Consider the following 18,905-nt stretch of genomic DNA (forward strand, 5'->3'; position numbering starts at 1 on the left):
AGCCACATTTGGCTCCAGAGCCATGGGTTGCAGACCCCTGATCTATCCGCATATTCCCACAAATTGATGCACCTCCTTCGGTGCATGTGCCAGATGGAAGTCTTAATATACTCCTGTGGAATTTTACTGACCTTGTGGTTGCTGACTTCAATCCTGACCAGCCCCCAAGCCTCTTAAAAAACCCCACCAGATTTGGATGTCAAGATAAATCATGTACAGTCGCAAACATTCCTATCTCATGCTCTTCTCATCCATACTCTTCATTTGTCATCAACATATGCAACTTGTTGCCTTTTGTTAGATCATCCATGTATGGTGATGTTTACTACTGCCATGGTTCATAACGGCAAAGTGTGTCTAAAGGGCAAGAGAATCTCTGCCAGTATGGTGGATTTATTTCCTCCGGGGTGCCTTCTCGGTGAACGTGACGCCGTTAGCATCATCACGCCGCTCTCACCTTCCACACATTAAGTTTGCTGGTACAAGTGCAGCCGACAGCTTTCTCACACAGGGGAGCTGCCACCGTGCTTGTCATTGGCTGGCACGTCTATGAACCCGTAAATCACGCCATCTCTGCACAGATGCCATTACGGGAGGCACTAGCAGCAGCAATAAAACCGTAGATGATACCGTTGACCTAATTCTCACCTCTCTCTATTGTCCTCTGAATAGGAATTATGACCATCAATCCCTACAACAAATACCCATGTCCTGGTACGTTATTATTTTCTATATGCATTCGCAATGAGTACTTTGATTCAATTGGGAGCTCTGCATGAGTCAGACGTAGACTACAGAGCAGGGTTGCCAGATAATGTTTAAACACAAATTCTTTAGGGCATGGGTCAGCAAACTTTACTGTAAAAAGAGACGTTTTAGGCCAAATAAAAAAACAAAAATCTGTCTGAAACCGCAAAACATTTCAAGATTGTGATGATGGATGAAGGAAACAGTAGGTTAGTGTTAGTGACCCAAGGGTGGGTTTTGGATGTTGGGCTTCTCCAACACAGCTGGTATATGACCAAGCTCTGCATAAGCCTGATAACGATCCTGTTGATTGGAATCAGCCTGTGTTGGAAGAGGGAAACCTCCAAAACCTGCAGGACTCCGGCCCTCGAGGACCAAGTTTGCACACCCCTGTTAGTTAGTCTAATAGACTGAGGGCCCAAGAGGTAATCAAAGCTGCACCATACCAGAAAAATATGCAGCATCCAATACTTTGAGGTTCATTTTCTTCTATCTTTCTTTTTTTTTTGTTCTTTTTTTATACTTAATTTTTCATAAATTGTTAGACTTTTTGCCTATCTGTCAAATTTCTGACATTTATGGCAAATTTATTGACATATGGTAATTTTCTGCTTCTTTTTCTCTGGCTTTTTTTTTTGCTATAGATTTTTTGACATTTGGGGCAATTTTGTTGACATTTTGATGGTAATTTTCTGGATTTCTTCTTTTGAACATTTTATGGTAACTTTTTGAATGTTTTCTTTTTTGCTGTTTTTTTTATTCAATTCTCTGACATTTTTGGCAATTTCATCGACATTTATAATACATTTCTGATTTTCTTATATATATGGTTAAGATTTTTTGGGAATATTATTCATTTTTTATTTAATCATTAATTCATTTAAATTATATTTTTGTCTAAAAAACAGAAACAAATATCTAATAAAATATTAAATTAAACTTTTTTTTATTTTACAGATCCAAAGGGAGCTACAGTAGAGGGATTAAAGAGCCGCAGGTTGCAGACCCCTGCTTTAAGAGATCCAATGTAATCATGAGTTGAGGATTGAAAGTTTAATTCACTGTATGTAAGATGATCAAACAAACAAAAATTGTATAGTAGACATATATATACGACAGCTCATGGTCACAAAATAAGAAGAAAAATAAGGACCTGGTCTCAAAACTTGGCGGAGTCGTGGAACAAATACTGCAGCCCAAAATATCTCAGTCAGATGACATTTTCGTTACGAATTAGAAACTGTATTGTCATTGCAGTGTCTCAATACATTTGCCCATATGTTTGATGGTGCTCTGCTGATGACTCATGCAGGCGAGTTCCCCAAGAGGGATCAGTCTTGTAATGCCTTCCTCAGGCCATTTCTCGCCCAAAGCTGTCATCCATGGGTGGAGATGCTGACATTAGGAACCCCCATTTCCTTTGTAATTACTTGTGTCTAGACTGTGTACTTTTCTAAAAGACAGTGGCTCTAACTAAATGTAGACAGTACATTTGTGTAATCACCGTTTTCATTTGTTCAGCTCGATTATTTTACCTGCCTGCAGGTGAAAGCGTTGGACAGCTGGACCACGACAGTGATGATGTAGAGCCTATTATTTTCTATTTCTTTCTCCTGTGTCTGTACAGGGCCTACTGTATAGTTCTGCATATTTTATTGTCAAATGTTGTATCTAAACATAGCCTTCTAGCTCCCCACTGACTTCGTAGCTGACATTTTTTATGATGGATGATACTATATGCAGGGTTTTTCCTGTGTACAAAATTCAAATACGGCCACCTCCAGTCTGAGCCACTGATATCGCTCAACACAGCGCTCCAGCTGTGTTGATTAAGCACGGCAGTAACGCATTTTAACTGCAGTTGCAGTGTTACGCCATTATTGAGGCGCTATATCAACAGCAGTTCACCGGAAAGACCTGAAGCAATAACCGAAGAAGAAACAGCTTTCTTTTTTTTTATTTTGTAACTTTAATGTACCAAGGAAGAAACAGATCATGGAGCAACCGTTGCGCACGCCCATTTCCTGGTTGTGAGGCAGAGGTGGCGCGCTCCAGCCATCGCCAGTCATAAAAAACATATATATATACAATAAACATAATAGTGTTTTACAACAACGTTGAATTATATTTATAATTTAAAATGTACAAGTGGATGATTTTAGTTCAAAAAATTGAAAAAATGAATGGCAACTTTGTATTCATATAATTTCTCATTTCTCGTCCCTGATTGTAAAATGGCTGTAGGAGGGCGGCCGATAATGAGTACTGCTACCTTTAAAGGTCCCATAGTATGAAAATGCAAGACTGGTATTTTCACCAACACCTGGTATCGGTAGTCAGTGTCACTCATCATAGCCTGGATGATACCGCCTCTGCCTCATTTTGAGCCAGGAAAAACCCTGTGTATGTATTGTACAGCCATACATGCTTTGTGTGACAATTAACACATTCAACATCGAAACTCTGACAACGTTAAAGATGTAACTTTTTGACAATTAGGGCTGACATTGCAAAAATCAACCCTAAACATTTTCGGCACATGTTTTAAAAGATTTTCATCATATATAGTAAACAGACAAAGCAAAATGAGTCAGTAACAAATGTTTTATTGATATTTTACTCCACTGAAGTCAACACAGGTCAGATGCAGAAAGGATCATGAATTTGTGCCTGTCAAACCTACAAGATTACATGACTGAAATATCACACAAAGTGGGACAACACCAGTGCTGCACATTACAGCCCAATAACCACTATCAAGAACCTTGCTAAAATAATGCAATCCATTTCACATTATAGCCTGGAATTAGAGGCGCACAATTGACAAGGTAACGCAGGGACGTACAATATCTACAAGTTACTGACCACTTGCTGTGGCTCCGGTTCAAACCAGTGGCAATAAATACGTTAGTAAGGGTGAGACAAAGGAGAAGTGGGTTTCTGATACTTGGTTCACAACACAAACACAGAAGTGGACACATCATCAGCACGCAGTGAGGGTTCTCCTAAAAGTATAGCAATCCATGTTGCAATGTTCCATCAGGTCTTAAGAGCCTTCATAGATACAGTGTGCTATTAATATCTTAAAGAACAAGCAGGGGACTATTTTCAATTGAACAGAAACTCCACATAAAAACTTGCAAGCTCACATAAATGTCTATTATTTGGATTGGTACAGGTGCAAAATAAATTTGTCTCACCAAGTGGCTCAATCCGCCCCCGGGTGCATACTCCAAAGCAAAGACAATAGTAGAATGATGGATGCAGGAACAGTTAACATCATCTGCACATGTACACTACAGCATTGTTCATATAGCACCAGATGCAGAGCAAACCTCTGCAAACATCCTCAAAAGTGTTCAGCAGACACACCAGAACAACAATTAACACAAACATGAGTTGAGAGGGGGAAATAAATACAGGATGAAATTGAAACGTAACCCTTAAATAACATTTCTTCACATTTGAGTGCATTCAACGCATTAATGAACTATTAATGTGATCCAAAACAAAATCGGATTTAACAATGGAAAGTGCAACTATAACACACTATAGCAGCAAAATTAAATGAGGAAAAAATATTCTACAGCCTACAACGACAATTTCAATTCCCTTCAATCTTTCCTATTAGATGAAATGAAGTAGTTATTTCCCGTGATGTTAAATGCAACATAACAGTAAGTGACGATAAAAGAGCGTCGTGCGAAGCAAGTAAGGAGTGACGTGCCGCCAGTCCCGTGCCTCCCTGTACATTGGTGCGATTCAAAAACAGCTTATCCGAGGCTGGTGATGTTGGCTTTTCCTCCAGGCGGGGCCGCAATACGCTGGGTGTTACGGCGTGGGACATTGTCGTCAATTTGGGCACCTAACAATGATAACATTCATTATCATCACAATACAACTGCAAGCAAAACTGCTGTCGCCCCCCACAAAAAAGACGCAGAAACGGCGAGCTCACTCACCTGACAAACTGAAGCCAGACTGGTGAAGGTTGCGCACCGGCTGCGGAATACATTGCTGCTGTTGTTGCTGCTTGGTCGGCGAGGTCGCCACGGCAGAGACTGAGGACACAACCTTGGGAGTAAGAATCACCTCACACACCGGCCCATCATATTGACCCCGGGGGACTCCACGCAACTCTGTCAGCTGAACATTCACATCATTGCGTCAGTGAGATGGCATTTGCTACTTGTCATGTGACATCTGTGATTCCCAACCATTGCGCCGCAGCATACGTGTGTCATGAGCAAGGTTATTATAGTTGGGGAATTTTCATTTTTGTTAGTTTTTATTTGGTTTTGAGTTGGGTTTATTATATTAAGTTGATTTTAACTCATTTTCAGGGTGGTTCTCTTAGCTTTTAAACTTAGTTTTAGTATTAATTTAAATAAAAAACAAACAAACATAAAAACACCATGATAAAATGAAAAAAGAAACACATTTTTAACCTCACGTTGCATTTCGGCTGAGCTAAATGAAAAATCAGGCAAGGCGAGCCATTGGAGCCAAAAAACAAGCATGCAAAATATTCACCTAGGAGTGACCTCATCTGAAGGTGCTTTTCTATTGGCTGCTATTAGATGACATCACTTCTGCGTGACACTTTCAAACGTCCTTATTCCGGTTAATATTGAAATAAATATACTGTACTTAAAATCACATTGAAAATCAACCCCAAAGCCTCATGTATTAAATTAATTAGCAAAGATTAAAACAAAGGACATTTTCGCAATAATTATAGTTTTAATTAGTTTTGTAAACATAAAATGTAGTAGCATTTTTGTTTTTATTTTATTACATTAACTAAAATGTTTTTGTGAATTCTAGTTTTGGTCATTTTGTTAGTTTCTGTTAACTAAAATAACCTTGGTCATGAGAAATAGTGTGAATTTATTGATCAGAATTTACTTTTCATTTCGCAATGCCAGGAACTTAGTGACAGGCAGAACAATTAACTTATTTGCTCCCAAAAACGTATAAATATGTTCTATTTTAAATATTACCATGTTCCCAACCATGTTTTTTTTTTAATGCTAGAGCAGAGAAGGCTTTGACGCAGTCCCTCAACTGCACAAAACAGTTGAAACAATGGTAATTATTACAAAAATGGCCAGCAGGTAGCAGCAGAGTAGAAGAGATCAACCAGGGCCATGCTGCAAAGCTCTTCCCCCGTTTAAAACAGATTTGTGAATAATGATGAAACTTAGCTATATTCTAATGCTAATTGTTGCAAAACAGAAACAGATAGAAAAAAATGTTCTTGATGAAAGAAGAGACTATTTCATGTTTTCATAGCAATAGTAGACAATATTCTGTGGGCCTTGCAAAATCTGTCAAAATCCAGTAAAACAGCCGGGAGCGAAGGGGGTTGCTTCAGTGAAAATGGCTGGGAGTGAATGAGTTAAATGCTCTTCCACTACTGCTACACTTATTCTTTACTTCAATACAGTGACAGTAATCATATTAGTGGCTTAGGCATTTTCAAAAACACATTTACACGGATTTTTGCTATTCATGGCAGGGCTTAGTCCCTCAAATTTTGGTTTGGTGGCATGCCGTAAGAGTTTTATACATTTTCTAAAAAAATGTGCCTTGGCTCAAAGGTTGGGAAACACTGCGTTTGATCATTTTTCTCACGTGGACGCACCCTGCTGCGAGCTTTAATCTTCTTATACACGTGGTCCGGAAAGGCTTTCCGGCTGATGTAGCGCCCACAGCCCTCTGTCGTGTGAAGGCTGCCTTCTTCCAGCACGACTTTACCTTGGCTGATGACCACCAGAGGACCTCCGCGCACCTCTGTGCCCTCAAAGATGTTGTACTCTACAGCCTGGCAGGAGGAGAGGAAATCAAGAGCAGGCAGATCAGCTAACCACTAAAACACTGTTGTGCCATATTTATTACTCTAAAACCCCCAATTTGTGAATGGCCTCTCCAAATACCAAGTTGTGGTTCTTGGCTGAGATGATCTTGGTGACATCTGGATCCCACAAAACAAGATCAGCATCAGAGCCCACAGCAATGCGGCCCTTGCGAGGAAAGAGGTTGAAGATCTTGGCCGCATTTGTGCTGGTCACTGCCACAAACTGATTCTCATCCATCTTCCCAGTCACCTGGTGGGACATATCATGCGAACAGGACTTCAGAACACATGCATTTAGGAGATTTCTTTTTTTTGGCAGAGTGAATATTGTCACTCACCACACATTTGTCCCAGATTAGGGACATCCTCTCTTCAATGCCATTGGTGCCCTCTGGGATTAGGGTGAAGTTATCTTTGCCTACTGCGCGCTGGGATGTCTGGAAAGTGCAGTGAGCGCTACCTGTCACCTGCAGATCCCCACTGGATTTCACAGAATGCAAAAGTGGAGTTTCAGATAGCAGTGCAACATGAGGAAGTACAAATTGTGCACTCTAAAAACAAATGGGTGAAAAATAACCAAAATTGAGTCAATAATGGACGGACCCAATTTTTTGAGTTGTTAAACAAATTAAATTAATAATCCACAAAGCAAACTTCTTTTTTGGGTTGTTGTGGTTTATTCGTTTGACCCAACTTTTTGGGTTACCGGTAATTGAATAACTAAATTGAATTTGGTCAAAAATTAACCAATAGCCCACAAAGCAACCCAATTCTTGGGTTGTTTTGTAGATTATTCATTTGAGTTATTTAACCCAAAAAATTGGGTCGGTTCATTTTTGGCCCGGTTCAATTGGGTTATTCAATTTACCCAAAATGTTGGGTCAAATTAAATAACCCACAAAGCAACCCAATTGTTGGGTTGCTTTGTGGATTACACATTTGACCCAATTGAATAAGCCACATAGCAAACCAATTGTTGGGTTGTTTTGTGGATTATACATTTGGGTAATGGGCCCAACTTTTTGGGTTAAATAACTCAAATTGTCAGGTAAAATGAAATTAATAACCCACAAAGTAACCCAATGTTTGGGTTGTTTTGTGGGTTATTTATTTGACAACTTTTTGGGTTAATTGAATATCCCAAAAAGTTGAGTTGGTCCATTTTTGACCCAACTGTTTTTAGAGTGTCTTCTTAATGCTACATCATTTCACTAGAGCAGCAGTATATCTGAAGTTTCTTCATCAGTTTAATTTTAGCTCGTAACACAAATAAAAGGAAAAGCAGGCACAAAAAGAGCATATCTGAAAAGATTGCGCTATTTTTGATTTCAAACACCAACCATGACAAGAGAGAGCTGAGGTAATCGGGGGTGGTGGGATCAGGACTGAGTGGTGGAGAGGTGACATAGGTCGCAGCCTTGGCCCAGTTCTTGCTCCAGTAATGGGTGCCGTCAGTGCCCAAGCTGGCAGAGATGGGCTCACCGAAAACCACTGAACCTGAAAGAGCGGACAGGAGCATCCATTGCAAAATCGAAGTATAGTTTACTAGAAAAGAAAACAGGAAATTTCATGACATCATACCCTTTTTCCTGGCCAGAGCGATGACATCTGCAGCACTCTTGCTCATCACCTTGGTGATGTAGACCGGACAATTTGTCTGATTGGCTATAGTGATCGAGCGATTGACGGCTTCTGCCTCCACCTGCCGAGCAAACATACGCACAGCAGAATATTTCTCCATTCTATCAGCCTCTCTGCTGTGTTTAAATTTTAAGCCACCTCACCTCTTCTGGCCGACTAAGCACATGACCTTCAGGCCCAGTTATACCCAGCTCTAGAATACGTCTCTGCTCCTATTAAATGAAAACCAACACATCATGTTCCAAATTTGAATGAACTGCTTATTGCTTATACCAGGGGTCAGCAACCTTTACTGTCAAAATATTCATGCCAAATAGATAACAAAAAAATCTGTCTGGAGCCCAAAAACATTTTAGAGTTGTTCCAATAAGACGCTATATTTGTTGAGGGGTGAATCGGTGAGGACTCATCGGACGCGTGTCGTTGCACCAAAAAACAAAAATGTTCGGTCGTGTGGTCAAAAACAATTTGATTTCCATAAAGTCCAATCCTTTTCCATTAATGTCAAAAGCACAACACAATCTTTTCAATAAAGCAAACAACCATGATAACGACAATGATCACGGTAAAAAAAGCTGTTTGCCTCCAAGGTTCACACACACCTGACCAGGCTCATTACCTTGGGCTTGATTTAATTATTTCCTGGGGGCCCATACGCCACCATGCGGTCAAACCCAGGAGTCACACGCAGAAAAGGAAAAACAAGCAGCATCCAATTTTTCTTTTACCTTTTTGTAATTTTCCAGACATTTTTTGATTTTTCTGCCTTTCTGTCAAATTTCTGACATTTTTGGAAAATTCATCGACATTTGGTAATTTTCTGCTTTGCTTCTTCCTTTTTTCGAACATTTTTATAGCTACTTTTTGATTTTTTTCTGCCTTATTTTGCAATCAATTTAAAGAGATTCTTGGCAATTTTGTTGACATTTTATGGAGATTTTCAGATTTTCCTCTTTTGTTTGGGGATTTTATCTTCATTCATCTTTATTTTAATTTTTTGAATGTTTTCTTATCTGCCTTTTTAAATTAAATTCGTTGACTTGCTTGGCAATTTTATGGACATTTTATGGGAACTTTTTGTTTTTCCTCTTCATTTTGGACATATACTCACTTTTTGGACATTTCTAGGATTTTTTTAAACACTTTTTCATCTACCTTTCATCTCTTTTTTGCCTGACAACTTAAAGGTGAGGTCTTTAGTTTTCACTCAGAAATAAACACTTCTTAAGCACTGGATGCATACAAATGTAATCCTTCTCACTCAACACCTCTGGGCTTCTGTTAATGCGTGGTGGTGATTTTGTCATCATTTTGTTGTGTTTTGCCATGAGAGGGACGTTTGTGGGCGGAAAGTCCATGTTTACCCCTCCAGCCAATCACAGAGCGGGGGGGGGGGGGGGGCGTGTCACTAAAGGCAGGCGCAATGTTGACGAGAAGGGGTTGAGCCATGGGAGGAGTCAGTTTTGAATTGGTTATTTACAAACACAAACGGACAAAACTTAAGACCCCACCTTTGGAACCTGACATTTTTTGAATATTTACTTATTCTTTTTTTTTTTATTATTTAATCATTAATTCATTTAAAGAATACTTCATCTAAAAAATAAAATATTAAAGAATAATATTTTTAGAGCTCCAAAGGGAGCCAATGGAGAGGGACTAAAAAGCCTCATGCGACTCCAGAGCCGCAGGTTACAGAACCCTGGCTTATACAGTATATTTGTCTTACCTCAGCAATGATGTCGCCATTCTCAGCATGCACTTGAGCGATGGCACCAAGGTCTCTGATGGCGCTGAAAACCTCATATATCTAAAATATCACAACAAAGACAAGTGCGCTCATTAGCAGGAGTCACACACCGACATCGAATAGTCAAACATGTAAATTCAGTAGAAAGAGAAGACCTCACTAATGTCATGCAAGAGCTAAGTGTACCTGAGAGTCAGAAAGTTGGAAAACATCCTTATAGGCCAAATAGACCAGGAAAGAGTTGACACCTGAAGATAGAAAACTGATGAGAGCCAAAAGTGGAAAAAAAGAGCAAAAGAGGGGGAACCCAGAGCAAAGGAGGAAAAGTACAACAAAAACAATTACAAAAGAGACAGGGGAGAGTCTTGTGAAAACGTTTTTTTTTTTTTTACACCATGCAAGCAAGGACTGAATGAGGAAAAACGTGAGATTTGTTGCGACACAATGACTCGGCTTGGCCGTAGTAATAATTTAGTAGTCACATTGCCAATGCTGACTTCATACCGTGTTCCTTCACCAATGTCTCCATCTCCTCCTGAGTGCCCTTTTTCCAGTCGGTGAGGTCCACATGGAGAGAGTAGTCACAACAAGATTTGCTATCAGCCAATTCCTTCCACTGATTGAACGCTGCAACCAAGCCTATACCAGGCTCCGGCACCACGTGGTCAACTAGAAAACACCAATCAAATAAGAGCTAACTGTGATCAAACGCCTGGTAGCATGCACAGGAGCAATGTTAGAATGGCTGTGATGGGATTTTTGTTGACAATACACACAAATCTGGCTGATGGACTTACTGATCATGGTGGTGCCCCCCGCTAGAGCTGCCCTGGTGCCCTGGTAGAAGTCGTCTGCTGCCACCATGCCTCGGTCAATCATGTGGAATCGGGTGTGTACGTCAATGCCTCCAGGCATCACCATTCTCCCATGAGCCTCGATGATCTTAACTCCCCCAGGGACAATTAGGTTGTCACCTATTTGCCTGGAAGAACAAAGAAAAGATGCACAATCCATATGCGGACAAAGCAAACGGTACGAAAGATAACACCACCATGTAGGTCACTGTCATTATTGTAGCTCGAAAATAAATGTTCAAATAAGCAGTTCAGATAATGGATGGATGGATATCAAATAATGAATGTTTTCCATTCGACATTGACAAAATGATAACAACTTATACGAGAAACTTACTTGATGACGCCGTCCTCCATGTAGATATCAGCCATGAAGGACTGATCATCATTCACGATTTTTGCTCCTTTTATGAGGAGACGGTCACTCTGCAAGATAGAGACCGTTTTCATTTGATAAACTATCCATCAAATCTATCTATTTTCAACAGCGCTTGTCCTCATTAGGGGCATAGAGCCAATGCTCACTCTGTCTCCTTCATTAAAAAGAAACTAATGAAAACGTGAACTGGCGGCCTACTTCTCATTTGTTTTCTACACTCTCACGACGTGGCAAGCTAAGCTAATAAAGACTCAAATTAATTTCCTGAAACTTGTCATAGTATGAATTGTCCAGATGAACAAAAGCAGTGTGTCTTTAGTGACAGCTTTGGCCTCTGTGTACTTGATTGAGAAACACATTTTGACAAATATATTAATAACGCTGTCATTTTAATACTTTATAACGTTAATATGGGAATATATAACACACTGGTGCTGACTGTCAGATACCAGTCACTGCATACCACCCCAAACACTCTATCAGATTGTTTGCATTGTGACAACAATAACAATAAAATGACTTGCTTGTGCAAATCAAAATGTGTCCAGATGTATCGGCTTCATTCACGGACTGTACAAAGGCCTCAGTGTGAAGCAGTTTAGAATACACTATTCACATGGTACAGTAGTAATGCAGTTGTAGAGTACTAACTCAATAAAACACATGAATGAAACATAATTACCATGGTTTTGAAAATCTCAACAAAGAAGTGTTAAACCCAAGGCCTTGTAGGTCTCCTGTCATGTTATTTCATGTAACTTATGAAACCTCGCCACAAATCTTACTTGACTTCTCTCCAAAACAAGCTATAAAAATGATAATAGCCAAATGCATGGGCAAGTGCGAGGTGTCTCATAAAGGTTCCAGGATGATTGTCACAAAATATTTATTTCAAAGTCTACTTCTGTGAGCCAGACAATCAACCAGTGCATCAACAGAGATATACTGCGCCGGTTGGTTTGGTCAGTGTGCGAAAAGAGTTAGGGCAGGAAAATTTAACTTGTGGCTGCAAGAACTGAAACTGCCTCACACTGTAGCCACAAGCTCTCATGGCTAGGCTATTTATTTTATTTTAAATAGCATATACAATGCAATTTCCAGCGGCATTTAAACAGCCGCTCTTTAGATGGAATGCCAAAGCAATAACAAACAAAAAAACAGAACAGATTTAAAAAAAGAAAAGAATAATCAACTGTTTTTTATGTGACCTCGTTTTCTGTCTTAAGTTCCTACTTTATCTATTTTGACTTAATTGGTATGTAAAGTAATATTTACCACAAACAAAATGCCAGCACTAGCAACAGGCAGAAAAATTCAATGACCTGGCAACAGATGGGAAAAAAGTACATCTGTTGCCATCCATAAAACAAAAATAAATTATTACATTACATCATTATTTCATTTTATGATCGTAATATCCTGATAAAGTCAGAAAGTGTATCAGATTAGTATTGGAACTGGCTGCACCTGCAAGAGAGCCGACAGCTACCTGTTGTCAAGACGCACTGCAGGTTTGCCTGCGGTGTTAAAAGCATGCCAATGCAACATACTACAATCCATGTTCACTACTATTTTATGTCGATATTGCTTCATCGGTGAGGCTCCAACAGCTGCACGATTAGGGTTTTTTGGATGGGTGCTGTCCAGTGACCTACTTTACACAGATTTTATTTCCATCGACTATCACGACGTGCGTGTTTCCAAAACCACGCAGTGCGCTTTAAGATCTTAACCAGGATTTGGGAATAAAGAAAAAAATATATATGGTGGTTGGTTGCACAAACAAGGTGAAGGGGAGAAATTGACTGCTTATGTTGCTGATGCTGGATGGATGACGGCTAACGTTCGCTAGCGTAATGTAGCAAGAGGGGGGAAAGGCACGCCATCATTGAGTTTTAAAACGGTGGGGTATAAACAACAATATACTCACTGTGATTCGAGGAATGTTCTTTTTTCCTTGATAACCCGACATTTTGAGTATCCCTCCAGTGGTCCCCCTGCCTCTCGGCTAACGCTAGCTAGCGAGACTGCAAAAGCTCAGCAGCCGGTGAAAGGATGAATGGATGCTCAATGGACAGTCGACGCCCAGGGCAATTTGTACCTGTCTAACAACTTATATCGATGGTGAATGCCGTTTACAAAGAGCTATCCAACCTACGAATTCAAAATGAGTGCCACAATTTGAGAGAATCGTTCAAATTATTAAGATTCTGTGGGAATAATAGCTCCCAGAAGACAAGTCTCAAGAAAGAGGCTGAATCGTACGGCGCATGCGCAGTACCCCACCCTTGTCAAGCACAGCTCCATATTGTTTTAACCATAAAGGCTCAAGCGTTACATTATAATACAGTACAATGAAAATCCCATTGTCATATTTTTCGATTATTAACATGGAAAACTGCAGAAATTTGCCCTAAATCATGACTGTTTACAAATGTCTGTAAATCTGTTGGTGAGCACTTGGCTCCTTGTCCGAGATAATCCACCGACCTCACAAGTGTGACATATTAAAATGTTGATTAGACACCATGATGATTGCAATTATCACGGCGAAAAGGTCACTCAGAATGTGCAGTTTTATCACCTGAGATGCACAACAAAACAGGCAATTAAGTCAAGCAATAATTCCTTAGGGCTCCATAAATTGAAGGGAGGAGATAGCTGACATTGAGCCATAACAATGGCAATGCACTGTTCATAAGCAAGAGAACACCATACTTAAAAGTGGTGTTTTTTCTTCAGCAACAAAAACACCTTTATCGACAGTTCCAATTACAAGTAAGAAGGTGTTAAATATTCTAATATATATAAAGATTCTGCTTGAAAGAAAAAACTGCCAGTAGACATATCTCATATTGAAGGATGTATTAACAAATGGGACCAACTTCAGATGACCAGACTTCTGCTTTATTCAGTACAAAGTCATTTCAGAATGAGTTTACATTTTTTTCTCCTATTTGCTTACCAGCTGTGCGGAATCCTACCAATGATCTGATCAAATATCTGTTGAGCTATTATGATTACATTTCCATTATGGAACATGTTATATTTCTAGTCACTGTCTCAATAACTGTACACAAGCCCAGAGTGATATTTAAGCTTAAGGAATTAGTGTGTTATTTAATGCATTGAAACCTACATTGAGTGTCTTAAAAACAAAATCTACTACAGAAACCAGAACAATAGATTTGTGTTTCACATTATGTTACTTATATCAATTTTAAAACACTGACAAATGAGTTATCCAGTCATTAATCGTCATTATCATTAAAGCATCAATATACACAAGTTACATGCACTTAAATTAGTAAATGTCTATTGTTTTTCTGAAAGTTTACAAGCATTGTACATATTATATCACATTGGAAATTATATAGACAGTGACATCTAGATGAAAACAGGCTCTTGGAAACAGCTTATTCAGTGGTGGGTTCTGCTTCAAACGGTGACGTAAATGACAGCAACAACACACTTCTGACACTAGATATATTATGCATTATGATGATATATTATTGACACAGTATCAGGGAGATTCTACTAATTGGAGCCGATCACAGCTTTAAGTATCTTCACATCTGCATTTCAATAGCAAAACATGTCAGGGAAATTCCAAAAAAATACAATATAAGGGAAAATGTGCAGAGGTAAAAGATATTAATTTGACACTTTGCCATCATTGCTGTAATGTGCGATAAAAACGCAATATATAAAGGCAAAAAACAAAAACAAAACAGCATATAGCCTGGTACATTGCCGCCCGGCCCAAGTTTCACTATCATAATATAGTCAAATACTGCAAAATGCAAAAGTCACAGGCTACATGGTAGATCAAGGTTTACAAGTTCAATCTTCAAAACATGAAGCTCCAAACAGAAAACCACTCAAGGTAAAAATGATCAAGCTTCTATTTATGAAAAGAAGTGTGCAGCATTATGCTTCCTTCAACAACTGCACATATTAAGTTCATCTTAAAAAGTTAAGGCGTTACAAATTCCTTCTTTCCTACCTGTACTTCTTTTCATATTTCAGATATGGCGTACATTTTTGGTTCATAACTATGGCGAATGAAAGAGTAGTCGGGCTCAGCTAGAAGGCCAGATTGTCTGGTGGCAAAAATTAAGGAGTGAAATTTTGATGACCCATCCCCAAACCTAAAACCCGCTGAAGTCAAACCCTTGTCACACTTGTATTTGTGTTGGAACACGATGAGTCACTAAGATTTTTCATCTTCAACAGGAGTTGTTATTAAATAGATACAAGTCAACGGGATGCCATGGGTCAAGTTGAGGAGGAGCAACCACATTACAACATGTGTGCATACACTTAGGAGGTGACACAATCTAACATGGATTGGGAGGGTCAATGTGAGTGCACGATGACTGCAGAGAAACACGTGATAACAGGCTGCTTGAAAGACAGAGGACATCCAGGCACTGCTCATTTTCTACTCAGTAAGAGCTGGCAGAGGCTGTGGCGATTCTTTTACCGATGTAAACCCTTCAAAAACAGGAAATTATTAACATGAAAATCAGGTCAAAAGGATTGTAAACCTCTCTCACATCACAGTTATAACAGAATTGTACCAGCCAGTTTGTATCAGAACAGTTTTTAACTCATTTGCTCCCAAAAACGTATAAAAACATTCCATTTTAAATATTGCCATGTTCCCAAAGACGTATTTATAAAAAAAAAATTAAATGTTTTTTTTTTAAATGCTAGAGCATACTAAATGCTTTGATGCAGCCTCTGAACTGAAGAGAATGCTTGAAGCAATGGTAGTGATTACAAAAACGGTCAGATCAACCAGGGCCATGTTGCAAAAGCTCTTTCCCCACTGTTTTAAAGAGATTCGTGAATAATGATAAAACTTAGCTATATTTTAATGTCAATTGCTGCAAAACGGAAAGATAGAAAATATTTTTTTTTGAAAAGAAGAAGAGACTCTAATCTTTCTTTTGGTAGGTTCCCTGTTTTTATAGCAATAGAACACAATATTCTGTGGGCCTTGCAAAATCAGTCAAAATCCAGTAAAACAGCCAGGAGTGAAGGGGGTTGCTGCCGTGAAAATGGCTGGGAGTGAATGAGTTAATTATTACTAAAGTTTTTGTGTGTAGGAAACAGGTAAATCGATCTTGGTTATCCTTTTTTGTTGTTAAAAAAAACCCATATTACAGACAGGCAAATTGATTATAAAATGATGAACAAACAATAATATAATCATGCATTGTCTAATATGTAAGGCAGTGGTCCCGAACCACCAGCCACACAGAAAAACTGTACAAATGTGTATATATATTCACTATAATGGTGAATACTTTGCTATTTTTTTATTTTTATTTTTTGCTGGTCTGTCAAAATAACGCTCAACATAAAACTGGTCAATAGACCGCTGATGTAAGGCATTAAAATATGTGAACGGCCATTAAAGATACAACTTCTTACCCGATTCCGAGAGCGAGGATGTGTGAAATGAGTAGCGACGGGATGAAAACTTTGAGGAATTCAGCAGAGAATACGCCACCTTTCTTCATAACTCCACTTTTCCTCATACTAAGAGATACTGCACGCCGGGGGTGCCTGAAGTGAAATTCCCTGGATAACATAAAAACAATCAGCAGCATATAACTTTAGATCAGATGCAAAATAAGAATAAGAAGCCTGCTCACTTGGGTGGAATGTTTTCTGGCCTGCTGGACCAATCAGCAACCCAATCAACTTCTTTGTTCATGAGGATATCATCCTCTCTGTCTTTGTCTGGGCCTTCTTCTTCTTCTGACTACAAATGTAAAAGGAACAAAAATAGTTAAGACTAAAAGATGATCACAACTATGAAGTCCAGTGAATCTCATTAACTCAAACACCCTTGAGGTTGCAGTTTGTTTTGCTTTTGCTTTAGCTTATAGTGCTTTTGCGATCCCACCACAGATGGGTACCAGAGATGGCAAAGATAAATGATGATTTGTTTTTGTTTTGAAACATTGAAACATGGTGACTTTTACCTGACTACCTCTTGGACTGGACATATCCACATCAAAAGTGATCTGACCCTCGTCCTGGTCGGGACTCTGTGGCCTGTGCGGACTGCGTTGACACATTGTGGTCAATAAATATGTTTCTTCACTATTGACACTATGTAGCACAAAACTTTGGCCCCACCTATCACACGAAGAATTACTCGGACTGGATTCATGCTGCGCATCCAGGAGTATCCTCTCCATGTCCCCATTGTGAATGGAGGAGGAGGATGGCACATGTTCTAGTCCTCCAATTAGGGTTTCATCTATCTCCGGCACCACTTCCAAGGTTTGACTCATGCCTGCGTTTGCGTTTATTTGGTCTGCAGCAGCTGATATTTGCAAGCTGGTGTGCACACGCTGAGCTCCCGTGTTTCCATTCAACTCCAACTCCACCCAAGAGCCTTGGAAACACACAAGGTTTAGACAACTTAAGAGCATTTGACTTATCCTGTTTAACAAAAAAATCTGACTTGAACTAATGCATTAAGCGTTGTATTTGTAATATATCTGCACTGCATCAGACATGGGAAGGGCGTTCATCTTTGGGCCACTGCCCTACTAACAGCGAGAGCTTTTTTTCATAGCCTGGAGGACGTTATGCAATCCATAACAGCCAGCTTGGCTGCATAAACAATGCAAACTAATCGCACAAAACGCCCTTTTCGCGTTTATACTATACGATGAGAAATATAATTTATTATTGGCTGTAAAACGATTGAACGACGTGCCCGAGCATGACCGAATGTTTTTTTTTTCATAGCCATGTCAACAATGCAGGTCTCTGTTGCGTAACAGACAGGCTGCTCCAACGTGTCGCCGTTGCTGATATGATGCTCCTACTTTCTACTCACATTGTTATTTTTTGCATGGTAACAATCTCCGGGTCAAATATTCGTCTAAAATATGTTTTTGTTAGCAGTGACAATGCGAGTACTGCAGCCACGAATGCCCCATGACCGTTTCCTTTTTTTTGAGAGTAAATTGCAGACACCGTGCCTGGTATAACAACGGTAGGATTCCAAACATCACAAAATATTGATGAGTACAAGTAAAATCTATAAATAAAAAGCAACGCAATGTTAAGTCGTTTTGTCTCAAAAGTTGTTTTCATTTAGGTTAAGAGTCCGCCCAACACTGAGTGGGCTATGCGATTGGTTACAATTCCCATCAGTACAATAATTGCGAAATACTATTGGCTATTTCTCAACAACGTCAGTCTACATCACCCGCCCCCCCTCCAAAAGGATGAGGAAACGCTTTTACCCGATGTTAACTTTAACCAGAATTGCTACATAACCATAACGATCAAAAGACAGAACAGCCGTTAAGGAAATTCGAAATAGCTGCAGGTTATGTGAAATATATGAAGACAAATGATGTTACGTACCGTGAAGTCCGGGCTCTTCGTTATTGTTTTGTTGAGCAGCAGCGGTGGACATGTTGACTTCTGTTTTAACATTCGTCAACATGACCAGGGCGCGCGCATGCGCGTATTCTGTCCGACTCCAGACAAGATGGCAAAGGCCGTCTTAGACGTGTATTCATTCATGGATGGACGTTTGTCTTTCATTTTAAAATACGTGTGCGGCAACTGTATTGTGATGTGAGGAGCCAAACAAGTCTTAGCAAAAGCACAAGGCTTTATGTGATGAGTGAT

The 18,905-nt window shown here is 39.5% G+C and overlaps 2 protein-coding genes across 2 annotated transcripts; both read right to left on the reverse strand.

The window, feature by feature from the left end:
* Window positions 1-3,337: 3,337 nt before the first annotated feature.
* On the reverse strand, window positions 3,338-13,513 carry dpysl2a (dihydropyrimidinase like 2a). The gene is made up of 14 exons (XM_077561193.1): window positions 13,162-13,513; window positions 11,190-11,278; window positions 10,796-10,980; window positions 10,503-10,667; window positions 10,185-10,246; window positions 9,978-10,058; window positions 8,392-8,460; window positions 8,189-8,309; window positions 7,948-8,104; window positions 6,946-7,087; window positions 6,687-6,857; window positions 6,395-6,574; window positions 4,710-4,893; window positions 3,338-4,612 (listed from the first exon to the last, which is right to left on the reverse strand). The coding sequence occupies exons 1-14, from the start codon at window positions 13,201-13,203 to the stop codon at window positions 4,521-4,523; spliced, it is 1,740 nt and encodes a 579-aa protein (XP_077417319.1). The 5' UTR covers window positions 13,204-13,513; the 3' UTR covers window positions 3,338-4,520.
* Window positions 13,514-14,116: 603 nt separating this feature from the next.
* bnip3la (BCL2 interacting protein 3 like a) lies at window positions 14,117-18,802 on the reverse strand. The gene is made up of 6 exons (XM_077561194.1): window positions 18,636-18,802; window positions 17,388-17,649; window positions 17,231-17,312; window positions 16,898-17,007; window positions 16,674-16,823; window positions 14,117-15,728 (listed from the first exon to the last, which is right to left on the reverse strand). The coding sequence occupies exons 1-6, from the start codon at window positions 18,715-18,717 to the stop codon at window positions 15,680-15,682; spliced, it is 735 nt and encodes a 244-aa protein (XP_077417320.1). The 5' UTR covers window positions 18,718-18,802; the 3' UTR covers window positions 14,117-15,679.
* Between the last annotated feature and the right edge of the window lie 103 nt (window positions 18,803-18,905).

The sequence above is a fragment of the Vanacampus margaritifer genome, chromosome 3, assembly GCF_051991255.1.
Source record: "Vanacampus margaritifer isolate UIUO_Vmar chromosome 3, RoL_Vmar_1.0, whole genome shotgun sequence".
Lineage (NCBI taxonomy): Eukaryota > Metazoa > Chordata > Actinopteri > Syngnathiformes > Syngnathidae > Vanacampus > Vanacampus margaritifer.